The 26,436-nt window shown below is 46.7% G+C and overlaps 1 protein-coding gene across 1 annotated transcript in view; it reads left to right on the top strand.

Moving 5' to 3' along the window:
* DNAJB6 (DnaJ heat shock protein family (Hsp40) member B6) overlaps positions 1 to 25,940 on the top strand; it is a 38,898-nt gene extending 12,958 nt beyond the window's left edge. The window contains exons 2-8 of the mRNA XM_024128158.2: positions 5,959 to 6,050; positions 8,176 to 8,285; positions 10,228 to 10,287; positions 11,111 to 11,221; positions 23,429 to 23,560; positions 24,947 to 25,088; positions 25,561 to 25,940. Of these exons, the coding sequence (XP_023983926.1) occupies positions 5,986 to 6,050; positions 8,176 to 8,285; positions 10,228 to 10,287; positions 11,111 to 11,221; positions 23,429 to 23,560; positions 24,947 to 25,088; positions 25,561 to 25,666 (726 nt within the window). The 5' untranslated portion in view covers positions 5,959 to 5,985 and the 3' untranslated portion in view covers positions 25,667 to 25,940. The remainder of the gene's footprint in view (positions 1 to 5,958; positions 6,051 to 8,175; positions 8,286 to 10,227; positions 10,288 to 11,110; positions 11,222 to 23,428; positions 23,561 to 24,946; positions 25,089 to 25,560) is intronic.
* Positions 25,941 to 26,436: the final 496 nt, after the last annotated feature.

Raw genomic sequence — 26,436 nt, 5'->3', positions numbered from 1 at the left:
CCAGCCGCTCCGCGGCATGTGGGATCTTCCTGGACCAGGGCACGAACCCGTGTGCCCTGCATCGGCAGGCGGACTCTCAACCACTGCGCCACCAGGGAAGCCCTCCTGTATACCTTTTACCTAGCTTTCCTTAACATAACAACTGTAACCCTGGTGTTTATCAAAACTAAAAAATTATGTTCGTACAGTACTGTTAACTACAGACTTTATTCACATCCCACCAGTTTTCCCCCCAAAGTTCTTTTCTTGCCACAGACACCAGTCCTCGATCCCAGATGGCACTTAGTTATCATTTATTCTTAGTCACCTCCAAGCTGGCACAGTTCCACAATCGTGTTTTTCTTGACCGGGCCTGTGCTTTCTGCCGGCATCTTTACTTTCTTGATTGACAGCATATCCTAGGCTCATTTGGTACCTTTGCCGTCCCAGACCTACATTAGCTAGCGCAGTGAAGTGTCATTCCCTGACTCCCCAGGGGAGCTGACAGTGTCCTTTAGAGCTGGTTTGTTTGGTGCTGGACAGTAGGTAGTGTCTGTTGTGATATCAGCTGCATATTTATAGCTCATCTTGGCTGTGAGAAGGAGGCTCCCACAGTATTTCAGAGTAGGATATCTGGTGCCACTGAAGATCAAGAGAAGTGAAGGGGTTTGAGGTATTTTGCAGGTAAACCAGGCAGAACCGTGGATTAGTTTGTTGTGTGTATGTGGCGGCATAGCAGTGTCGGTGATGGTGAAGGTTTCCAGCCAAGCAGCTTGGGGTAGAATTAATAGGGAAAGGCCAGGTGTGGGAGTGGGGAGGACGGAGAGTTAAATTTGGTCATGTTCTATTTGGGACGTCTTGTCAGACGTCCAAGTGGCTACGTCAGTAGCCATCTGTCTGTTTGTGTCTGAATGCCAAATGAGATCTGTGATTGGAGCTAACATTAGGGAATCATTGCTACATAAACGGAATTTAAATAACAGAGTGGATGAAAACACAGGAGTAGGGTGAGCAGGGGGCTTTGAGCCCCCGGCGTTCCCACTGCTCATTCACAGGCCGATGGAGGGAGCAGGTGGGCAGGAGGTAGGCAAACCAGGAGACTCCACACCCGGAAGGCCCACGGGTGCTTGGGGCTTTGGGAAGTCAAACAGCGTGAGCCCTGAATGCGCGCGTTGGACGTTAACTGGGGAAGCTTTTCCTCTTGACGTTACATCGGTCAGCTTCAAGCGGTGGGCTGGCTGGAGCTGGACGGGGCTATAGTGAAGGCAGTGTTTGTGTCCAGAGTTGGCTGCAGACCGGGCGTCTGATGGGCCTCACTCAGTTCGTCTGCGTTTCCTTCTTGGGGTGGGGTCTCCATTTAGAAAGGAAGAAGATGGCCAGCATCCGAGTGTGGCTCGTGTCCCAGGCGCTGTTAATTCATGACGCTCACGTGCTCCCTCAGTCCCCGTGACGGTCCTGTGGGACAGATGAGTCTTCCCGGGGGGTGTGATAGGTGGTTAAGCGGTCACAGCGTTCACCACTTGGTGGGCGTGGCCGAGTCTAAGCCCGTCTTGCCGTGTCTGTGCCGACCGCCCTGAGGATCTCGCTCTTGCCGACCAGTGTCTGCAGGCGCTGGCATGTCATTGCAAATACAGGACAGATCGACTGGACTCAGGAGAGCTTGGAACACGAGCTTGGAACCGGGAGCAAAGATGTCTAAGCAGTGGCGTCTGACACCCCGCTGACCTCTGGTCACGTGTGGCTCGGGCAGTGGTTCAGCTGTTAGGAGAGGGCAGCTTCATCCTGAGACTTCTCTCCTTGTCCCACTGGTGACAGCGGTCTGGTAAGGTTTCCCCGCCTTTTTGTCACTGCTGGGCGCTAAGGGGTCCCCGTGCAGCAGTGACTGGAGCTCAAAAGTGAAAACACCCACAGAGAGTGAGTTACTAGCCCTCTGAAGTACAGACGCAGGGATGCTGCTTTTCTGCTGCGTCGCAGGGATGCTGCTTTTCTGCTGCGTCGCGGATGTTCTTGCCAGTGGTCAGGTGTTTGGTTCCAGAAGCCGTGAGGTTGCTGTGCTCCTGCTCGCCTGCTCTTCTGGGCAGTCATCTCCAGGCTAGTCGCCGTGTGCATCTTGCCTGCCCCAGGAGTTTGAATTTTCTTTTGTCTCTCGAAAGAGTGTACAGCTGATCCTTGAGCAACGTGGGGCTTAGGGGTGCTGACCCCTTGCAGTTGAAAATCTGTGTATGACTCTTGACTCCCCCAAAGTTCACTAGTAGTCTGTTGTTGACCAGAAGCCTTACCGATAACAGAGTTGATTGGCACGTACTTCGTATGTTATATGTATTATATTGCTGCAGGGATGCTGCTTTTCTGCTGCGTCGCGGATGTTCTTGCCAGTGGTCAGGTGTTTGGTTCCAGAAGCCGTGAGGTTGCTGTGCTCCTGCTCGCCTGCTCTTCTGGGCAGTCATCTCCAGGCTAGTCGCCGTGTGCATCTTGCCTGCCCCAGGAGTTTGAATTTTCTTTTGTCTCTCGAAAGAGTGTACAGCTGATCCTTGAGCAACGTGGGGCTTAGGGGTGCTGACCCCTTGCAGTTGAAAATCTGTGTATGACTCTTGACTCCCCCAAAGTTCACTAGTAGTCTGTTGTTGACCAGAAGCCTTACCGATAACAGAGTTGATTGGCACGTACTTCGTATGTTATATGTATTATATTGCTGTATTCTTACAGTAAACTACAGAAGATATTAAGAAAATCATAAAGAAGAGAAATTGCATTCACAGTATTGTATTTATTGATAACGTAAGTTTACGTTATATTTTTACAAGATGAATTGTCTGTCAGTATCTACGTGACAAAAATGAAAAGATAATGTGAATGAAATTCACGTTTGTTTATAGGTGTGATAATTCGTACATCGATAATGAAACAGCAGCAGCATGATTGCTTTACGGTAGCCTAGTGTAATCGATACGATTGCTTCACGATAGCCTGGCCTGTACACTAATGAATGAATCATAAAATTTTTATGACATACAGTATTACACTCATTCATAATACAGTATTGGAAACATTGTTACATTTTTAAAAAACCACTTGTGATAAGCTGATAAGAGACATATCGTGTGGTTATGTAATTCTTTGAAAGCAAGGTTATAGAACAAAAACTAAAATGTTACTAATTTTGTATTAAATATCACTCACCTTATGCCTGTGTAAGGGTGGATTGGCATATATCTATATTATATCTTTTGCATTCGTGGTTTACCTAACTTTTCCTTAATTTTTTCAGTATTTCTAGGCTGCAGGGTTCTTCTGTGAGTTTTTTCAGATCGTTTCAAATCTCCAAAAAATTTACCAATGTTTATTGGAAAGAATCTGAATACGAGTGGACTCGTGCAGCCCAAACCCATGTTATTCAAAGGTCATTTGTAGTTTTTTTAAAAAATTCAAGTTTCATAAAATTAAGGTGCACGATGCACGTCTTAAACTTACACGAGGTTATGTGTCAGCTGTGTCTGGATGAAGCTGGAGAAATAAACCAAATTCAGTTTTAGGGTATCTTTGATCTTAATTTTCTTATCGTTTTACTGAAGTATTTGAAATAAGCGAGTTAATGTTTATAGAATACTTAGAATTTAAACACTTAGAATTATACCCACTAGACCTGTTTTGTTAAATTAAAAAAAATTTTAAAGTCCTGTTCTGTGCTTTCTCACAAAGATGCCCGTGCACTCCTCCCTCTCATTGATAAGGTTACATTTTATTTTTAAATTTTTATTTAAAAAAATGAGATATAATTGATTTGAGACATGTTGATTGAATCATTTATGTCTTACAGTGCGATTGCCACCCGAGTTAGCTAACACCTCTCGCATTATGAAATTAACTTTTTTTTCTTTTTGCGGTGAGAATGTTTAAGATCTAGTCTCTCAGCAACTCTGAATATATGACACAGTATTGTTGGCCGTAGTCACCACGCTGGGCATTAGCTCTCCGTAGCGCATCGAAAGATCTCCACACCGGTCAGACGTACACAACGTGGGTTGCAGAGATACTTGTTTCTCTAGCACAGCTCTTTTCGCCTCCCCACCCTGGGATAGTATTTGGTGGTTTTGGAGAGCTTGGAGCATTGCGGGTTAATGAAGGTAATGGGGTTCCATTCTGCAGTTCCAAGGCTAAGGCTTGGATTCTCAGGGGTGCTCCCTTTCCCCTCCCTTGCAGTTCAGTGGACAGCTTTTCTCGTCTCCCTTTCTTGCAGGTACAGCCTTTTGAGGAGCCTAAATTACAGATTTTCATTGCAGCCATTAGTGCCACAGAAGCAAGTCCCGTCCTGAAAGCACAGCAACAGCCCCGCCCCCTCTGGGATCACCGTTCTTGGTGTAATTAATTCTGTTTCTGGCACTTTAACTGCTTCAGCTCAGCTGGCTCTTCAGATGTGTTTGTTGGATTTTTATCTAACATTTCTAGAGATTTTGAGGTGGTAGGAGGGGTTTCTGTTTTTGATTCTCCTGTGATACCTTTGAGTTATTTTTTGCGCGAAGTCCCTGGACTGGTATGGAGGGGCTTTTTTCTCTGTGTGCTCCTTCCTGACCCTTGTATGTGGAGTCCTCTGTAGATGTCCGGTGAGGGCTGAGCCGGCTGATGCGCGCCCCTGCCTGCTGAGTCACGTGAGGCGACAGATGTTTTTTTCCCGTGGGCTGCTCCCCAGTGCCGAAAAGTAGAAGTCGAACACAGTTGTGCATCCTGTTTGAGATGGGATATTTCCCGGTTGTGACATCATTTAACCCCAGCAGAGTGGCCTCGGGGAGGTTGTGATCTCATGTATTTGTTTACAGTCAGAACATTTCATTTGAAAATCTGATCCTAGAAATTGGGGGAAGGCTACTGAAAGCCTAGCTTCAGTTTTTTTTTTTTTTTTTTAAACTACGCTAATGTTTTTTTGTTTGGTTTTGTTTAATATTTATTTATTTAGGCTGTGCCAGGTCCTAGTTGCGCCATGCAGGATCTAGTTCCCCGACCAGGGATGGAACCCGGGCCCCCTGCATTGGGAGTGCGGAGTCTTACCCACTGGACCACCAGGGAAGTCCCCTAGCTTCCGATTTGAGCACAGCTGCTTGATAGAAGAACTTTGCTTTATTGGGTGAAGTTACTTTGTCCTCTTGTGTGGAATAGGCCTGTTTCATGTAAGTTTTTGGTCACTGGCTTGATGAGGTGAGTTAGTCAGATGTAGAGAAGTAAATTCATTAGACTTCACATCTTAAGAGGGAGCAGATGTGTAGGTTGTGTTCGGTTTTGTGGGACCCGAGGCTCGATCCTCGTGGTGGTGGTGGAAGCAGCAGGGATTCTTCGTCCTGCGCCGTGTAGTGATGGGGAGATGCACTGCTGGTGTCCCCGGAAGGCCTGCTCTTTGGGTGCCCTCTCACTAGGACTGCCAGCAGGGGGACAGTGTGTTTGTTTTCATGTCCGACGGATGGGCACCGGAGGCCGGAGGGGCGGTTACAGGAATAGCCCTGAGTCAGAGCAGGGGGCCGTGGGAGGGCGTTGGCTGGTCACTGGCGAGGGCTGCCCGGCTGTGAAAGGTGTCTGCCGTTCCTGTGTAGCATCCCCAGGGCAGGGACAGCATGTTTGTCAGGTGGCCGCGGGCTTGCCCAGTGCCTGGCACAGGAGTGCAGGGCGTGAGGAGGGGACCGATGCCGTGGGCTGTTCGACAGGGGCCTGACAGCTGGTGGCCGGCGGGCCCCAAGGCTGGTGCAGAGTCACCTGTCGGTTTTATTTAGTTGAGACTATTCTTAGCTCATTTCAGAGCGTTTTTTTCCCTACGTCGGGAGGGGTCTTAGGGTGTGAGCCTTGGATTCAGCTCCCAGACGAGGCCCCGGCCCAACAGGCTGGTGGTTAGTGCCCAGGCCAGGCGGCACCCCTCACGCCTGCTCTGTCCGCCCTGCCCCCACGATGAGCCCAGCCTGGGCAGTCTCATCACTGACCATGGATTTCTGATTGCAGGACTCGTTTCCAACAGCCGGTTAAAACATGGTGGATTACTATGAAGTTCTAGGCGTGCAGAGACATGCCTCAGCCGAGGATATTAAAAAGGCGTAAGTAATCGTATTTCTGAATAAGTCTGTGCACTCGTATGCTGGTCATTTGCAGTGTAACCTTATATTGCCCCTAGAAACGGCACTTCAGGTGCTGTGAGTCTCTGACCGCTGCAGTCTGGTTTGAATTTTAGACAGCATTTAACAAGTTAGCTTTTGCCTCAGACCTAGGCCCACCTTACCACCTGTCATTCAGGGAGAAGAGGGCACTTGGTTTCCTCTGTCACTTTGTCTTGGGACAGTGGATTCTATTTCTGCTGGAATTAGATCAAAAACTTACTGAGGATGTGAAATCAGCCCAAAGAACTTTGACGCTGGACTTGGAAGTGGAGCTGCTTTGGTGCTCATAGGGTTGTCACCGTAACATCCTTGGTGTAGTTGCTTAAAGATCCCCGTTGCATGACCCTGTCTTGGTCCACGGTCACGCTTGAGCCTAGCACTACTGTCTGTCCTTGCTGAACCTCTGTGACCAGGGCCTGGCCCACGGGAGGCATCTGAGGCAGGTCTCAGGTCACGGGCAGCGCTCAGGGCAAACTGGGATCGATTTCATTCAGCGTTAACGTACAGCAGACGGTTGATAGATTTTTAGCCTAGCTCCATACTGATGCGGAAGCCGGGACTAATAGGGAATCAGGTTCCGGTTTGTGTTGCAGGAACTAGCTTTTTAAGGCTTAATGAAGTCTATACTACTAGACTCAGTAGGTGTGCAGATGGAAATGAAGGATTTTTGAACCAGGTCGTTCTTTTTAAAACGCGCAACTTATTCAGCAGGTTGACTGCTGTTGGGCATACCTGAAGCTGCTTGCAGAATATCCCTGTGTCAGACCTTGGCCAAGAAACAGTGGGGACCAGGCGGCCAGGGACGTACCTTAGAGCTGTGTCACCAGTGGGCTGTGGGGTTTCTCACACTTGCTCACGGTTACAAGCAAGAACAGCTGGGTACAGTTGGAAGTAATTGTACTGTTCTTAAATAAATGTAATGTGTACACAGTACTTGTATTAACCGATGGAAAATCATGCCTGTGTTGTGCCAGACACGATTAAAGCACGGTGTCTCCAGGCGACCACAGCAGTGGAGTGGAGAGGCAAACGCATGGTACCCCTTAACTCGCTGTGTTATACCTTGACTCTAAAGAAATCTAGCAGTCTTTCACAAGGCATAGATAATTGAACCTTATTCTGGATGCTCATACATTTCTTCACTTTCACACAAGCATGCTAGTGCAAACCAGTTGTTTTTTCTCTCTTTCTCCTTTTGTAGGGTTTGTCTTTTTTTAAATGGAGGGTTTGTAGCACTTGAGGGGTTTTGGTCTGCTACTGCATGGTTAGGTTCACAGTGATTTAATAATAAAGTACTGTTTTATCATTAGATTCCAGCTTTAATCCGATTTTAGTAAGTTAAGCTGAGGTTTTTGATTAAAATGCTGAAATTAAATTGAACCACAGCAGCTTTACATTAATAACTTGCCAAGTGTTAGAAGGACTGTTGGGTTCGCATTCTAGTCTTAGATTTTTAAGGAGCACGCCCTCTCCCCGTCTCATGTCCCCCCACCCCCTCCTGAAATGTACACCGCTTATGTGTAGCTAATTAGAAAAGAGGATTTTTTTTGTCATTTGGAAAGCATGTACTTGTTAATGTTAATTGGAACCATGGAGCAGACCGACCTTGGTCCTGGAATCTTTAAGTGAATCTTGAATTCACATCTCAACTCGTGAAAGATGCTGGAATATTCCACCGTGCTGTGGCCAGTGGCCCACCTTCGCCCACTGATGCGAAAGTGATGGGCTGGTCAGGCGATGGGGACATAGGGACAGGGACAGTCACGTGGGCTCCTTCCTCTCAGGGAGCAAGGCCGCTGTGCTCCATGTGCTCAGCCTTAGCACCGTGAGTGCATGCTGCCCATACTTTGGTCCTCACACATTTTAAAATCGTTTTTTTTATCTCTAGAGGTGGGTTTGTATTATGCTGTCGATTTTATTCATTCTGGCAGAAAGGGAGATGTCACAGTAGAGACTAAGGTTAATCTCAGTAGTTCGCAGCTCTCATTTTTTTGCCTAATTATGTTTCACAGCCCACTGGCTTTCTGGACATTGGATTGATCAGTATCGTTTTACTCCTTTTAAGATATAGGAAACTGGCACTGAAGTGGCATCCAGATAAAAATCCTGAGAATAAAGAAGAAGCGGAGAGAAAATTCAAACAAGTAGCTGAGGCGTATGAGGTGTTGTCAGATGGTGAGTAGCCCAGCATGGGGCCTGTGCCCTCCCCAGGGCCTGCAGAGGGAGGGATGGCTGAGTGAGGTGTGGGACAGTGAGAAGGAGGGTTTTCTTGTGCACATTTGACGTTCCCGTTCCTGGCAGCCACTCGGTAGGTGAGCCGTGAGTGCTGTGAGGCACCCTGGCCTCTAGACTTCTCCTAGGGTGGCTCTTCTAAAGCAGTCCTAACCCCTGGTCTGGGGACTGACGGGACAGGTCAGGTCGCGGGAATCTCTCTGTGGCGCTGTGGGTGCGGTGGAGGCCACCTGTGTAGTTAGTGTCGTGACCTCTCATCCCCGTTGCCCTACGAACACCCTGTGTGAATGTGCTGGCTTCTGCTTGAAAGGATCTCCTGCGTGTCAGGAAATCAGGCATCGTGCGTACAGCTGAGGTTCAGACTTCGCAGCTTGTAGGTTTCCCTCCCCAGGCCTAGAGTTTAGGTATTGAATGGAACTGAAAGTCAGATCTGCTGGCTTAGTTTCAGGGGTCATGCGGAAGGTAGCTGTCAGCCAGATAGATTCCCCGGGTTCTTGGTAAGAGAAGCGTCGTGTGTGGGCCGTGTGGTAGGGAGAAGACTGTAGAACCTTGTGAGAAAACTGGAGAACTGCTGACACCACCTTGCCAGGAAGCGGTATTGGAGGGCCTGGTAGAAGTCGAGGCGGAGACATGTAAAAGATGAGAGGCGGACTCACTGACCACAGGGTGTGGACCCTTTGCCCCAAGTGTCGCTACGTGTGGCCAGGTTCACTGTTAAAAGAGAGTTCTGATTTTAGAGCCAGCTCCATGTGACCGTCTCCCGTGTTGACAGCTGACCATCTCACCCCGTGTTGACACTCGTTTTAACACGGGACCATCTTGCTTATGTCCTAACAGCCCCTCCCCCTTTATTTTGAAGGAAGGCCTAGTCGTCTTATTTCACAAGGAACTTTTGTCCTTGTTATCATTGTCATTGTCCTGGTGTTTGTGTGCTGCTGATCCAGCACTCCCAGGTTTGTGGATTTCACAGACCAGGAACAGAAAAATGGAGGACTGAAGTCAAGCTTGATTTTTGGTAGAAAGAGGACCTTTAAACTCCCATAAAAATGTCGTTATTTTGTTTTTGTCTTTTTGGTGAGGGGGAGTGTATTTTTCACATTCTCTTATTCAGCCTTCAATCCCAGGAGTTACCTTCACAGATACACAGTTACTGTTCTTACAAGTCTCCGATTACCAAAAACTGGCTGTAAATGGTTTGCTTCTACACTTGTTTCCCCCATAAACCCCTGTTATTTTACCACACGATTTTGTAGAACATGAGATTTTAGGGGAACACACATTGTGTAGCAAAGGAACCTATATGTCTGAGCAGGGCTGCATCGTAGTTGTTTTTATTCTAGAACATAAGTGGTAAGATGACCAGAGATAGTAGACCATCATCAAGGCTTGGGTGGGCTCTTGCCTTAAACCAGGGTGCTTAAGCTGTAGCCTTTGGGTTGGCTCTTACTCTGGCTGTTATTTACTTCGTCTCCTTTCTGCCCTCACCAAGACCCTGTCCTGTTTCTCTTTGTGCCACAGATCTTATCCCCCAGTTGGACTTTGTAGTAAGAAGGTACATGTCTAGGGTTGGAATCGTTTTGCAACTTTCTAGTGGGGTTTTGATGTAGTATGTGCATGGGCGCGGTGAGCAGTAGAGTGAAATAAATGTTTTAAACTTCACAGCATTTAAAAATGTTTTGAGTTGTTTTTAAGGGAGAGAAGCACTTAGATGTTCTCTCTTCACCTGTTCATCTACAGTAAGGGAGGCCTAGCTCTTTAAAACTGAGCGTGGAAATTGAGAACCACAGCCGGTCTTCGTTCAGTTTACAACTTTGGAAACACCTTATTGAATTTTGAGGGAAAAGAACAGCTTGGTCTTTACTGACTTGTCTTTTTAAATCTATAGCTAAAAAACGGGACGTCTATGACAAATACGGCAAAGAAGGATTAAACGGTGGTGGTGGAGGTATGTGTGTACACGTCGGTCTTTCTCTTGGCCTTGTAGTGACAAGAGGAGGTGGTCTGATGGCAAAGGGTCTTAAGGGGGTTCAGTGTGTTATTTCTCTTGGACACTCATGTTTCAGTAAATCCGGATGCAGTCTGGAGGGTGGGCTGGATGGGGGAAGGAAGGAGAAATTGATAACATGGAAAAAGCCTATTAAAAATCTCTTGTTATGCTAGGAAGTGTATATTGGTGTACATTTTGTAGATAGGAAATACTGTAAAACCTCACGTCGTGAGTTTGTACCCTGAGAGCAGCAGTACCTGATGTGTCAAAATACCCTTAGGGTTTAAAAAAACAGATTCTTTTGAAAAACTAAATAACCACCAAAGTAACTGCCTCTGGTGGTGAGGCCTAGACGTGTGTATTTTTGATGAAAAGTTCCTGCAGTGATCTGCCGTCCCGCCGGCTCCACAGTGGGCATTTGGACATTCACGCTCCAAACCGACCGTACACACGTATGAGTGAATGTTTATGTGCTTGGCTTACATGAAGTTTCACAACAAAGAATAAAAATAGTGTAATGTTGTGTGCTGATGACACATTTAGAGATGGTGAGACAGTCCTCGGGTGCTGTGTACAGCTCAGGACTGATGTCCAAGCACATTTCCCAGCTCTGGGCTCAGGTGGTTTTGATCTCGGTAGGGCTTGAGAGAGCCTCAGGTTTATGAAACTTTTTCCTTTTTTAGATCATGATTTACATTGAAATATAATGTTCTGTAGACGAGTGATTGTGTGTCAGCTGCAAGCAGGAATCCATAACTGAGAGCTGTGCTTGCTTCTATAGGTGGGAGTCATTTCGACGGTCCGTTTGACTTTGGCTTCACATTCCGAAACCCAGATGATGTCTTCAGGGAATTTTTTGGTGGAAGGGACCCATTTTCATTCGACTTCTTCGGTAAGTTCATCATCTGGGTCGTTGGTTACATAATGTGCCCGTGACTCACGAAGACAGACATACCCGTTCTGTTTAATCACGGTTGTAGCTTGTCCTTAAACTTGCTGTCTGAGCAGTACAGGAGTTTAATTAAACCCCTTTTCCTTCTCCCTTCAGAACACTTTCCTGAATTTTACACCTTGCGTGTTTACATAATAAAGGCTTTAATGTACTCATTTCCTTGGCTGTGTTCGGCTCTGATGAACTACCTCTGCAGTGGGAAGGATGTGGACACTGGGGGCTCAGGAATGCTGTTCCTGGTCGGACAATGAATTCTGTGTGAATTTGCTGTGTAATAGTCTGGTTCAAAACACTAAGCATCGAGGCAGATATTGTTCAGAAGACATTTGATCTTGAAACTTGTTTTTGTTTTTCTGATTGTGGTGTTAGGACTATTGAGTTTGCCGTTTTTGGAAAGAAAGGACACCTCTAGAGCAAGGCATCACAGATGTTCATCTTTGAGAGAATAGCTTTGCCAAAGGAGCTGCTGTTTCATCGTAGGAGAGGGTTTCCCATCTGCTGCACCTCTCGGTCCTGGTTCCCGACCAGAGGCAGAGTGTCGGGAACTCAAGTTAGGGTCTGGTGTCGGGAACGTCTGGTGTGCTGGGCGACCCGAGAGGTCAGGGTTCTTTCAGCGTGTGCTGCTGAGGCCACTGTTGTCTTTGGCTCCTGGAGGGGGAGACATACCCTGTGTTTGCTCCCTTCATTGCCTGGAGCCTGGTTGAGAAGGCTGAACGCCACCTGCAGCCCCTCAGGAGGGAGACAAGAACAGCAGTTCTGTCTACAGCTAACACGGGAGCCAGTGGATCCTGCCCATCTCAGGCACGAAGAGGAGTAAGGCGCTGCCGTGTCTGGTAGGTGTCGGGCCTTGTACATGGCGCAGTCCTTCAGTTTATTTCAGATGGGGATTCAGAGAGACTGTCCTCATTTATTTATTTTCACATCTTCATTGGCGTATAATTGCTTTACAACGGTGTGTTAGTTTCTGCGTTTTCTTATTTTTTCACTGTTGTGTGGCTTTACTTTTTAAGAAAGTAGCTTATGGAGGAAAGGTGTGCATGTATACTAGTGTATATTAGCATTTTCACGGACAAATGTAGCAACAAAAGCTAAGCAGGGGAGTGTTCCAGTGGGACGGGGGAGGAAACTGTGTCATTTTTTTTGAAGACTTCATTTTTTTGCATTAATTACTACTACCGTAAGCAGAAATATGTATTGGGAAGGCTCCCTATAAATATGATATGAAACATAATTATGTCCTTTTTAAATTTTCCCTTATATTGGTAAGATGTCTTACTGTAAGAAAAACACAAACAGTTTTAATGATCTTTCCCGTCTTAAAATTACCTTGTGTCTCATTACAACCTTTAGTGAGCTCCAGATGTGTTATGTTGGGGGAACAGGGCAGTGCTGGGTGAAATTAGCCCGGTCTCTGCCACCTCGAGCTGAGGCGGGGGTGGCAGAGAAGGCAGAGCAGGCTGCCCTCGCCAGGGCTGTGGCCGGCGGCTCATACATGCTTCTTCATCACTTACAGGGCTTCTCAAGGGAGGAGTCCCTTAGTGCTTGAACAGTAGCCAGGTTTTGTTTTCCTTGGGAAAAAAATCTGAGAGGCCAAGCTTTCTCATTAAAAATGATTTTCCTTGAGCCGCTCTTTCTAGAGTAAAGAAGGGATAGAGGCGATAATCAGATGGGGATGAGTTAAGTGACGTGGTTTTTACCCACCATGAGCACGATTTTCGCATCTTCTAAATTGAGATTGGCGCACATAAAGACATCTTTATGTGCGTATGGAATTCACTTAGAAGAGTTACAGATTGCAGGACGTACGGTGGAAATTTCTTCCGTTGGATTCAGAGTCCAGTTTAGGAGAGACCTAGTCTTCCTGTAGATCTAGACTCTCAGGCCCTCTGTTTGAGATACTGCGTTGCTTACGTTTTAGCACTAGGCATCTCCCATGTGTTTCTCATGATTAGTGTGGCAGTGATAACTTGTCCGGTCCATTCTTGTAGGTGCTCTAGGTGACTTCCATTTTCAGGCTCTCAGGGTTTACACACAGGAAGAGAATCTGCGCCATGGCTACTGCATGTATGAAGTAACAGTGCGGCCCGATGGTTGTATGTTCAGTGCAGGTCTGAGTGAATGTAGGGTTGGGGGTTTTCTGCTTTGGCAGTGATTTAGTTGATGTTTCTCAGTATCCAAATCAACCCGCTTATAACATCCATTTATAGTAGTGTGTTATATTTTTTCATCTTAATTTTTCACACGACCAACTTTTTTCCGCTCCTGTTTTCCAAAAAAAACCCAAAAAGAGTAGCTCAAAACCTGTTAAAAGACATTCTGAGCTTTGCTTTGCGTTTATCAGAGTATAAAACCCTCTGACTTCAGACTCCCCAGATGAAAGGGGAGGAGGCTTGAAGAACCAGAGCTGGTGGGAAGGATTGAGGCCTGAGGGGTGCTGCACAGACTGCCACGCTGCAAGGAATGTGATGTGGTGGGAGGAGGACGTGGGCCTGCGGGCCTGCAGATAGACGCAAGCCTCCTTGACAGACGCCTTCCCAGAGAGGGAGGGGAAACCATTTCTAAGACGCTGAAGACTGGCTCTGCAGTGCAGGAGGCAGGCCGACCTTTCAAGGCTGACTTTCCCGAATGTAGAGCACGCACAAAACTAGCCATAGGAGCATGATAATTGGAAAAAATAACGAGTAGGGATTATACTGATGTGAATTAGGATGATCCCTTCATTTGTTTATTATTGAAGGATGCCGTTACTCCGTAGAATGGTGTTTTAAGATAGAAAAGCTTTGACCATTACAGGCCTAGCAGGAAATGCTGTCTGGGAGGCATTTCTCCGTACTTGTACCCTCTAGTTGGACAGCCAAAACCAAGCTCTGAAACCGAAAGCCTCTTCCCGAGAGCGAGAGTGAGTTCACTGCGCTCGTGTCCCATCTGTGCGGGCTCGGGTCCTGCATGGGCACCCGGACCGAGGAGGGGAGGGGAGGGGCGTGGGTGCAGCGCAGGCAGGCGGGGCTGCGGAGGGAGGGGCGCGGCCAGGCCTGGGGGGTCGTGAGCCGGTCGTTGTGTCCTCCTCCAGGGTCACGGAGGTGGCGGGCGAGGAGCTGGAGCCCTCCAGCGAGGCGGCGCCCGGGGCCCGAGGGGTGTGAGGTGAGGATGCGGCCGAGCTCGAGGCCTTGCTCCTGCCCTGTGGGCTGTGCGGTGAGCAGGGGCCGACTCCCTGCCCACAGCGTGTCTGGAATCAAGACTCCCTGCTGCTAGCGCCTGACGGTCTTTGGGCAGCTCCCCGCACAGGGGCCTGGGACGCCCTGCAGGCCACCCTCCACGGGGAAGCCGTGTCACAGCCCGAGGCAGCGCCTGTGCGGGAACAGCAGACCCCGAGGTTGGAGCCTGAGACCGGGTGCGGCCTGGCTGGGTCCCTCCCCAGGCCTCTTCTAGCTTCTGGTGGCCTCAGATGGTCCTTTCTGTGTCTTCACATCATGTTCCCTCTGCGTGTCCAAGTGTCCCTTTTTATAGGGACACTAGTGACATGGGATCAGGGCCACCTGAGAGAGCTCCTTGTAACTGGATCGTCTGCAGAGGCCCTACTTCCCACATGAGGTCACGGTCACTGGCCTGGGGGTTAGGAAGGCCGCATCGTTGGGGGCCCCGTTCACCCTGTAACGTGTGAAGACTTGTCTTGCGGTTTAGGAAGAGCACATTTTGAAAGGGGAAGCCTTTGAAGTTAGACACACCGAGAGAAGCCGGATGTGGGAGAGGCAGGGCCCGGAGGGTGACCCCCCCCCCCCCCGGGTGGGCCTGAGACCCGGCGGCCAGCGTGCCCCCGTCCCCGTGGGCCCAGGCTCCACCTGCACAGACCTGCATGCCTGGAATTGGTAAGGCGGCAAGGAGTAAGGCCTCAGGTCCACACCAGACAGCGTGTGAAGTGTCCTGCTAAAGGAGGTAAAAGAAAAACACTTTTCATGAGACTTAAAATGACTACAAAGCCCCTGTTGAGCCCCTGGTCCCCCACGCTGGGGGAGGGGTGCTGTGGCCAGGAGGCCAGGAGGGTGGCTCTGTCCGTGTCTGGGAAGTCTTCCGTTGGAGCGGGGAGCAGGTGTTTGAAGATAGTTGGGCGAGGGTGGGTGCCGTGCTGGTGGGCCTCTGACCCAGACCCCGCCCCAGCCCAGCCCAGCCCTGCCCCAGCGGTGGGGGGGAAGGGTGTCCTGAAAAGGTCATCCTCGGTGGTTTTCTGGGCCACGAGAGCAGCAGCCGTGAGGTTCGGATCATCTTCCCCCGGGGAAGCCAGCACCTGTCACGAGTTGATTTTGAGGGTTTATGGAGCTCCCGGGGCCCCCCAGGGCAGAGCTGCCCGCGTCCGTGTAGGGCTTGCTCACCTTCTCTTCCTCCTGGAGTTGTGCTCCCCTGGCCTCAGGTGCGGGGCGAGGGCAGAGTGCTGGGCGGGTGGCTCCCTAGTGGTTTGTGAGGGGACTGGTGGCACCAAGAGAGAGAAGGGACCCTGGCGAGACGGGCCACACACTGACCCTCACAGACTCCTTCTGTGAGGGACAGAGAGTCTCAGGGAACCCCAGACCTCTGCTGGCATCTGAAATAGGACGATTTGGGTCCAGTGTGTGTATGTGGGATCCTTGGCTTGGACAGATTTTTGTAATCATTAGAAAATACAGGGCTCCTACCAGACCTGTGATGTGACTAGAAATTGCATTTTGTAACAAAATAGTTGTATGCAAAGTTGAAAGTATGATGTTCATTTGGCATATATTTATTATCTGCTTACTGCTTAGTGCCAGGCACCACCCAGATGCTGGTTCAGCCGCGGAGAAGCGTCCCAAACCCGTCCTCCCCAGGGTTCCAACCTTGTATCACGCTATGGCTGTGTTTCTGATTTGTTCCCGTTTCTATTTCAGATTCTTTTCAAATATGTTACTTTCTACTTCTGAATACGTGAGAAAAAAACATTTTAAAATGTCGTGAAAGGAGTGTTTTGGTTTTTGTTTGTGGTGTTGGGATTAGCTGGGAGATGATCACGTTGAAATCTGTCTGCTCCCCTCGGCCTTTGAATTTCAAGTGTTTCCCCTTTCCTAAGGGTTGCTGTAGTTGAGCTTTGAAACTGTAGTACAGTGTGATTTTTGTGATTTTCCTTTGTTTGAAATGCCCAGGATGCTTTTTCGAGTTTATGGTGTTACCCTTTTTTGTGCAGTTTTTTGTGTGTGCCTGGGAACTTGATGGCGTGCAGCCGTAAGGAAGGGACCGGCTGCTGCCCTAAGGCACCAGTGCACGCCTCTCCCTTGCTTGGGTTTTGCGTTCCCTGAAATGTTTCCTTCAGGACAGAGGCAAGAGTGCTCGTAATCGCGGCACGGGAGCAGGTGTTTGAAGATAGTTGGGCGAGGGTGGGTGCCGTGCTGGTGGGCCTCTGACCCAGACCCCGCCCCAGCCCAGCCCAGCCCTGCCCCAGCGGTGGGGGGGAAGGGTGTCCTGAAAAGGTCATCCTCGGTGGTTTTCTGGGCCACGAGAGCAGCAGCCGTGAGGTTCGGATCATCTTCCCCCGGGGAAGCCAGCACCTGTCACGAGTTGATTTTGAGGGTTTATGGAGCTCCCGGGGCCCCCCAGGGCAGAGCTGCCCGCGTCCGTGTAGGGCTTGCTCACCTTCTCTTCCTCCTGGAGTTGTGCTCCCCTGGCCTCAGGTGCGGGGCGAGGGCAGAGTGCTGGGCGGGTGGCTCCCTAGTGGTTTGTGAGGGGACTGGTGGCACCAAGAGAGAGAAGGGACCCTGGCGAGACGGGCCACACACTGACCCTCACAGACTCCTTCTGTGAGGGACAGAGAGTCTCAGGGAACCCCAGACCTCTGCTGGCATCTGAAATAGGACGATTTGGGTCCAGTGTGTGTATGTGGGATCCTTGGCTTGGACAGATTTTTGTAATCATTAGAAAATACAGGGCTCCTACCAGACCTGTGATGTGACTAGAAATTGCATTTTGTAACAAAATAGTTGTATGCAAAGTTGAAAGTATGATGTTCATTTGGCATATATTTATTATCTGCTTACTGCTTAGTGCCAGGCACCACCCAGATGCTGGTTCAGCCGCGGAGAAGCGTCCCAAACCCGTCCTCCCCAGGGTTCCAACCTTGTATCACGCTATGGCTGTGTTTCTGATTTGTTCCCGTTTCTATTTCAGATTCTTTTCAAATATGTTACTTTCTACTTCTGAATACGTGAGAAAAAAACATTTTAAAATGTCGTGAAAGGAGTGTTTTGGTTTTTGTTTGTGGTGTTGGGATTAGCTGGGAGATGATCACGTTGAAATCTGTCTGCTCCCCTCGGCCTTTGAATTTCAAGTGTTTCCCCTTTCCTAAGGGTTGCTGTAGTTGAGCTTTGAAACTGTAGTACAGTGTGATTTTTGTGATTTTCCTTTGTTTGAAATGCCCAGGATGCTTTTTCGAGTTTATGGTGTTACCCTTTTTTGTGCAGTTTTTTGTGTGTGCCTGGGAACTTGATGGCGTGCAGCCGTAAGGAGGGGACCGGCTGCTGCCCTAAGGCACCAGTGCACGCCTCTCCCTTGCTTGGGTTTTGCGTTCCCTGAAATGTTTCCTTCAGGACAGAGGCAAGAGTGCTCGTAATCGCGGCACTTGGCTTTGCTTCTGTTGGCCTCTGGTGTGGACTTCAGTATTTGGCTTGAGTTGGTTTCAGCCGATCATTGTGGTGTGGTTACTGTTCTGTCAGATACTGAATTTTCGTAAAATTTAAGAGAATGTATGGCTCTAAACGTCTTTGCACTTAGTTTTTCCCTTAAGTCTTCCTCTATGTATGTATGCGTGTAAACATTTGTCCCGTTTTGCACTTAAACAGCATTCAGTGCGGTGTATTTTTTGTTGTAAGTTTGACATCGTTACTTAGGGTGTTGATCAGTTTCGTGTTCTGCAAATATCACCTTCACGGATCGCGTTTAGTACTTCTGAGAGAAGAGCAGGATCTTACCAAGTTGTAGAGGTGTGTTTGATCCAGGATGCCTACGGCGCTGAAAAGAAAGAGTTAAATCATAGGATAGGCATGTGCCTGTTTCCTGTAATGTTTGTGTCTCACAGCACAGCATTGTTACGGGATAAAGACCTGGCTAGAGACCCTTCTAAAATGACCAAGGATACAGAATTTAGAAAGTCTTTTAGGAGTGTATTTAGGTTGTCCAGAGAGACAGATCCAGCAGGGTGTGTATCTCTGTATCTCTTTCTGAAGAAATTTAGTATGAGGAATTGGCTCATTTGATTATGAAGATGGACACTTCCAAAATCTGCAGAGCTAATGTCCCAGCTTGACTCCATGAGGCTAGACGTGCCGTCAGTGTTCCGGTTCAGAAGCCATCAGGCAGGAGAAACCTCTTGTGTTTGGCGGGGGGTGGGGGGGGGGAGGGTTGGCCTTTTGGTCTTTTCAGCCCTTTAGCTGATGGGATGGGGCCCGCCCACACTGGGGAGGCCGGGCTGCTCTACTCGGCCTACTGATGTGAACGGTCATGTCACCCGAGAACACCCTCGGAGACGCCCCCAATAGCGGGGTGCTGTGGCCTCTTCAAGTTGACACACAGAAGCTGTCCGCTCCTTCCCAGGTCGGCACCCACACTCGTTATCTCCTTAAACCATGCTTAATCTCCAAAGAGAGACAATAGCAAGATCATAATCGTGCCTGACGCGATGGCTGTCCTGCATGTAATCGAGGATGCGCTAACCTTTCTCCCAAATAGGAGGTGAGGTCCTTGAACTTACCTTTCTCCTTGATGTCCCCTAGCTGAAACACTGTGAAAACAAAGCCTGCACTTGATGTGATATGATGTGATAAGGGGGTAAAAGGGGCAAGAAAACAAAGCTGTGCTTAGTATTTATGAATAACATGTATGCACAAAGTATTCATAACGAAATTAGGAGGAAATATACCCGGCGGTTCCAGCCCTTGTTTCTGTGGCAGGGCCTGTGGTCGTAGCTGCTGTTTGTAACTACCTCCTCCTTCCACCTGGTCCATATCTGCTTTGCCCATCAGGCACCTCGGCCGGCTGTGTGGTTCTGTATCCCTGGGGGAGTGAAAGTAAAAAAGTACTTGGTAGAATATTTGGTTGTGTTGACATGTCTTATTAAAACTTACTTCTGAAGTAAATGCAGTATTTGCCCCTTGTAACCTCAAAAATAATAATATAACAGACTCAACGTAAGAAATTGGAAAACGTAAATGAGATAAAAGGAGGGAGGGGGAATCAACCTTTGTCTTACCACCAATTGAAAGTCCACTGTCAGCATTTTTCAGGTATTATAGTTGGGATGTGTGTGTGTGTATATATATATTCTCTTCTGCCTTTTTCTAAAGCTTAAACTTGACCATTCAAATACTTGCGTTTAACATGCTCTCCATTCATTTACTCTTTTGGAAAATTAGGTAAGTTTCAGTTTTCACTATAAATGCTTCGGACTCCTTTAGTAGAGTAAGTTATTTCCATGTTTGATGAGTTGATTTCCCTGAAGTAGAATTGAATTGCTGGATTGAAGGGTCTTTAAAAATTGTGTCTAGCTTGGGGGCTGAAGGTCGTAAAAGCTCCTGACCCACACTCCCCAGCCAGCAGCACTGGTGATGGGAGGCTCTCAGTAAGGGTGGCCTCATCTCACAGTGGCACCTGTTAGCAACACATCACTCTGATCATGACATTTTTCTTTTTAATATGTTTTTTGGTGTCACCATGACTGTTACAGGTGAGACTTTTCATTTTTAGGGTTAACTGTAATATCTGAAATTACACGTTAAAATATGGTGACTACTTGAATTGTAGAAAGTCATATTTAGGCTGTATAATAGAAAAATATGCAAGATAAAAGATTTAAAAAAATAAAAGAATACAAAAGTACGTGAAAATGTAATTGAAAAGCTAGCTGGCCTTATTCTTACAACGTACTACTCAACCATCTTTTGAAGTGGCTTCTGAAGAAGGTGATTTTATAATTATGAAAGGCTTAATTTAGCTTCATGTAAACAAATTAAAACTGTTGAGTGGTGGTATCACATGGACACTGGTTTAAGTTGGTCCTAAAACCCTTGTGAACAACCTTTAAAGATTTAGTTGCTGTATGAACCTTAAATTATAACATGACTAATTGTTATAGCAGTAATAAAAGGAACATTGCAGAAGGACACAAACAACATGATTCAGTGTAAAATAAAATTTTAGAGCATGCAGAACAACACGTCGTTTAGGAATTCATGTATGGATAGTGAAAACCTAAAGCTGGTCCTGTAGATTCTTCATGACGGCTACTGCTTGAAAGAGAAAATTACTGCGCTGTGAGTTTAAACTGTACTTGTTACATTACGTTTGTGTGTCTTAACGTGGGTGGTTGTAACATAAGAATGTTAATTATCTGCCATCTTGTAGATCGGATCTATAGAGAATGTGTCACTGCAGGTGTGTAGGCCATGATGATAAGGTAAAAAGGTGACTTAGTAAATAGAATGCTTGTATTTTATTGGAACAGGATGAAGTCTGAAGAAATTTACAAAATGTCTCCAGCTCTAGATAAAGTTTTGTGGGATCCTCCCATACCGGGGCGCGAACCCGGTTCCCCTGCATCGGCAGGCGGACGCGCAACCGCTGCGCCACCAGGGAAGCCCCTCAACCATCTTTTGAAGTGGCTTCTGAAGAAGGTGATTTTATAATTATGAAAGGCTTAATTTAGCTTCATGTAAACAAATTAAAACTGTTGAGTGGTGGTATCACATGGACACTGGTTTAAGTTGGTCCTAAAACCCTTGTGAACAACCTTTAAAGATTTAGTTGCTGTATGAACCTTAAATTATAACATGACTAATTGTTATAGCAGTAATAAAAGGAACATTGCAGAAGGACACAAACAACATGATTCAGTGTAAAATAAAATTTTAGAGCATGCAGAACAACACGTCGTTTAGGAATTCATGTATGGATAGTGAAAACCTAAAGCTGGTCCTGTAGATTCTTCATGACGGCTACTGCTTGAAAGAGAAAATTACTGCGCTGTGAGTTTAAACTGTACTTGTTACATTACGTTTGTGTGTCTTAACGTGGGTGGTTGTAACATAAGAATGTTAATTATCTGCCATCTTGTAGATCGGATCTATAGAGAATGTGTCACTGCAGGTGTGTAGGCCATGATGATAAGGTAAAAAGGTGACTTAGTAAATAGAATGCTTGTATTTTATTGGAACAGGATGAAGTCTGAAGAAATTTACAAAATGTCTCCAGCTCTAGATAAAGTTTATGGTTCATTTTTCTACTTACACTTCTAAATATGGTAATAATGGGACTGTAAGCCCTGTTCACAAGGTAGCTGGTAAATGAATTTCTTAAAGTTGTGTTTGAAAACGGTGGCATTTACTGTGGAACGTGGGAATTAAGCGTAAGACCAGCAGGCCCTGGGGCTTTCTTGTTCAAAGCAGCAGCCCTTGCCCAGTACTGCCCGGGGCTCGGGGCCCCTTTGGGGCGGTGGACCTGGTCTCTGTGTGCACATGTTCATTCCTCCTCCCTCTAGCACTTCCTTCTTTCTGGGTCTCTCAACAGGCCACCAGTGACCAGGTTTTCTAAATGTTTGCTTCTTCAGGCCTGTTTTCGTGTACTTTGCGTAGCTCTCATTTAAGAGAGGCCTTGTAGGTTTTTTTCTTTCTTTTGCTTTTTAAAAAAAATTTATTTATTTTTGGCCGCGTTGGGTCTTCGTTGCTGAGCGCAGGCTTTCTGTAGCTGCGGCGAGCGGGGGCTGCTTTTGTTGCAGAGCGCGGGCCCTAGGCGTGTGCGGCCATGTCGTTTTGCCACCCCTTTCCTAGCCCCCATTCTGAGTATTCCTTAAGCGGCCTTGGCCTTGCCAGGCCCTTGGTCATTCCTCGGGGTCTGTGAGCAACAGCGCACGTAACCTCTCACACATCCTTTCAGGTCACTGCCAGTTACCCTGGGGGTGTGGTACGCTGCTCAGGTCACATTTGCCTGTAAACGTGACTGCGCCATGAATCTCAATTTCTACTTGGTTTCGTGCTCACTGTGTGTTCACTTTTCTATTTACTTTTATTTCATTCATTTCACTACTCAAATGCATTAACTTCCTGCTTTGGTCACTCTTGCCTTGTCTTAAAAATATGCCGTGCTGATTCTGTAGTTTGTGTGTCATGGGTTGCTTTTCTCTTTCCCCGACATGCATTTCTAGCTTACTCATCCATCAGGAGTCCTTGTTTTTTTTTTTTTCTTAAAGAATGTCCGTTTCCTCGAAAAAAAAAAAGTATAGCGCTGATTAATTTCATAGAACCTCAGTGAATTTTTTTAAAAAGTTTGTATAATTCATGTTTTCAGTAGGTGCTCACTGATTGATAATAACAACCAAAAAAAGCCCCTAAACTCTCAAGGCTAATCTTATTTTTATTTTCAGGAGCATTTTGGTATCTCCAGTAGTAATATGATGCCTATTCACATTACTAATTTTCTATTAAAGTATAATGTAATGTCTGCCAATTAACATTTATTCAGATTTGACTTCAGCTAATCCTTTCTAAAATTTTTTTGAGATGTCAGGCTTAACAGAAAAGTAAAAGGGATTCCTTAGCACTTGGCCCAGAATCACCAGCTGTTAAATTTTGCCTCACTTTGCTACAGCGTTCTCTTGCGTTATAAGTAAAAATACGTCAGAAAAATCCATTTTTGTTTTTATTCCTGAATGACTTTGGAGAAGGCAACCCAGACTCCATGCAGTACGACTACTGAGGTGTGAAATCATCCTAACCTTTTTAAAATGGTGTCAGCTGGGGCAGTGTCTACCAGAACTTCCAGTAAAAAGCTGTATTAAAACAGCTCTCTGTCCAAGTCTGTAGTGCAGATTAATGACCTTGAGTTTTATATTTATATATATATAGTGTTGTGGTTTTTTTTGTTTGTTTGTTGTAAATCCCCGAGGCATTCTAGCTTTAGTTACATTAAACAAGTAAGTAAAACTGCTGGTTAGATGGACTTTTGGCTGCTCTGTAGATAGGCTACATTGTTGTAATTTCTTGGTAAGTTTTTTGTTCCTAATGGAACAGTGTATCATAAGGCATTAACCCTTATTGAAGCTCTCCTGTGAAAAAGCAAAATTGAATCAAGATTTCACAAAGCACTTTTGTTTGTTTTTAGAAGACCCGTTTGAGGACTTCTTTGGGAATCGAAGGGGCCCCCGCGGAAGCCGGAACCGAGGCACGGGGTCGTTTTTCTCTGCTTTCAGTGGATTTCCCTCTTTTGGAGGGGGATTTTCTTCTTTTGATACAGGTACTAAATGTCTGATTAGACATCAGTGCAGTGCTCTTCTAGTTAGGGCACTTTGCAGTATGTGTATACCTTTTGGTAGAACAGCTTAGTAGATTTGCCAGTGTTTTTTATGTGTAAAAATCTGTGCTTGGTAACCTACATTTTTTTCCTAATCTTCCCAAGAATGTTATACTTGAAAACCTACTTCTGATCTTAACTGTTAAAGGTGGCCAGCATTTAATGAAATTGCTGTTTAAAAGGAGTAAGGTGTTTTGAGATAAATAACTGTGAAATAACCCACTTAGAACAATCTCACTAAATCCTTTTTTATCTAACCTCAGCAGTTAAAAAAATTCCACTGTCTTGGGGGAGTCCGGGTTGATGGCGTCAGGAGGTGGGGCTTTAATGAGGTCTGTGTGTGACCAGAGCCAGGCTGAGTCCCCAGGTGAGGCGTGGTCACTTGTGTTGACGCAGAGGCCGTCCGCCAGCTGCAGTCACGTGCACGTGGCCTGATGCAACCCTGTGTTTCACCTGAAGAATTGTAATCCTAGCTTTTCTTTGAAGCTCACCCAGTTCCTCTTAACAGAGGAGCTGCTGTGTTCTGGCGCTCTTTTTTGTTTAAATGCTCTGGTGAGAACTGGCTGTGCTCCTCGTACAGGCCACCCCACACAATGCCACCTGCGAGGGCTCTTCTCCTCAAATGCCGACTGGACTTGATTACACAGGGCAGGTGTCGGTGCACTTCCGTCGAGCAGATCCTTTCGTTAGATGCCGTGTAACGTGCTCGAGTGTAAGGGAGAGTAAAATAGAGCTGGTTAAAAATAGCACAACAGTACTTCATTGAAGAAATGTGTGTGGAACACAGTCCTTACCTTTAAGGAGCCTCAGGAAGAGTTGTTAGGGAGTGTGCGATGTGAGCTGTGCTGTGGACCTTTTGGAGTGGGACAGGTAGGTGAGTTCTTTCAACGAGCAGGCAGTCTCAGCGTCGAAGTTGGCGGGCTTTGCTGTGGCTGTGCAAGTCAGTGTCCGTAGTTGATCACCGTGTAATTGAGAATTAGTCTGTGCACTGCAGACCCATGCTTTTCCAGATAGTTCTTTGTGGTATTCTTTCTAAATTATTTCAGCTTTTTAATAATTCAGATTTTTATTCCCTGTGGTCACAATTACAAGGAGCAAGTCAGAAGCAAGTTGGGTTTGCCCATCTGTGGCGGGAAATACGCTGCATTCCTGTGAGATGCATGGCACCAAGTAGCTCGCCTTCAGTAGGGTGACGCGCAGGGAAGCCCAGCGGAGCCCTTTGTCAAGGGGGAGGGGGGTCCCTCCTGCCCTGTGGCTCTGATGAAAACGTGTGCGTTAAATCAACAGTGGACATACTAGTCTCTAATCTTCCTTTCCTGTTTTCCTCAGGATTCACTTCCTTTGGTTCACTAGGTCACGGGGGCCTCACTTCATTCTCTTCCACGGCATTTGGTGGCAGTGGGATAGGCAACTACAAATCTGTATCAACTTCTACTAAAGTGGTTAATGGCAGAAAAATCACTACAAAGAGGTACAGTGATCTCTCTAGTTCATATTTCTAATAAGTAGATGTGGTGTTTCACTGGTGCCCCATTTTCTTTGCACACCCTCCAGTGTGTGACATACGGGTTGTATGTAAGTCTCTCTGGTACCATGAGAATCTTAATCTCCGATTTAGAGCTTTTCCTTCTGAATTTTCGCTCAGCGTTGTATATTAGACACCACCTTTATTTAGAGCCGTGTTCACGGGTAGTAGCGTGTTGGAACGGTAAGACGGAAGCCATCCACAGTGAAGCCGTGGCCCCTCTGACAGCTAGTGCCTGTGCCCAGTTCACTGTCAGATTTTAAGAAACGTCTGTCCTCAGCAGCTTGGCTTCAGCCACAAAATTAGTAGTTGCACGTATATCTGTGGCAAGTCCTGTAGAAATATGAATTTATATTCACATGTATGTTTACTTATTTGATAACAAGATTTTAAAGTGCCTCTTATGCCCCCCCTCCAGGATTGTCGAGAATGGTCAAGAGAGAGTGGAAGTTGAAGAAGACGGCCAGCTGAAGTCCTTGATGATAAATGGTAAGGAGCAGCTGCTGCGCTTGGATAACAAGTAGCTCGCCGCACGTGCGCAGCAGAGCGTTCCCTCTGGCGCGCGCCGTGGGAGGATTGACAGGAACATTTTTTTGAAGATTTCACACGAACTCGACTTTCAGTGTAACTGTACTTAATCTAAAGTATTTATACACAGCTCATCGGAGCCCTACTTGTCATAGACTTTTGAGTTTATTGTTGGGACCACATAATAGGACCATTTTTTTTTTTTTGTCTTTAAAATTGTTGTAAATCTCTGTATGCACTTTGCTTTTTTATTAAACGTAATCCAAGGTGGCCGTGACTCTTCCGTACACTAACACCAGCACGGACCTGCTTTTCCATTGTGTTTGAAACATGAGCCAAGTAGTGTCAGCCTGCTGTGAAGTTAACATCGCCAGGGCGAATCTTCCACAAAAGTAATTTCAATTTTTTTCAGTATTTAGTAGTGAAAGATATTAATGCATTAATGGTAATACATTTCTGGTTTAATATAAATTGAGGATGTTTTCTAGTTGTGCATGATGCTGGCAACTTAGTAAGTTTTGACAATTGTTTAAATATGTAACGTGTTAAGCTTAGGTTTAAAAAGTTAAGCTGGTAAACTGGGTCTTTGTCATTTGCTTAAAAAAAAAAAAAGAAAATAAATGCAAATGTGTTTGGTGCATTCTTTCCTGAGTGGGGCGAGGCCTCCTGTGTGTGTGTGTGTGACTTTGTGCCTGGGCTCCCAGAGTCCTTTCATTCCTGCTGTGTCTGGTCACTAAGGCCGATGCTGGACTTCAGTTACGTGTGT

This window comes from Physeter macrocephalus, chromosome 5, assembly GCF_002837175.3.
Source record: "Physeter macrocephalus isolate SW-GA chromosome 5, ASM283717v5, whole genome shotgun sequence".
NCBI lineage: Eukaryota > Metazoa > Chordata > Mammalia > Artiodactyla > Physeteridae > Physeter > Physeter macrocephalus.
Note: the sequence above shows the minus strand (reverse complement) of the source record. Positions and strands in the feature narration are given on the sequence as shown.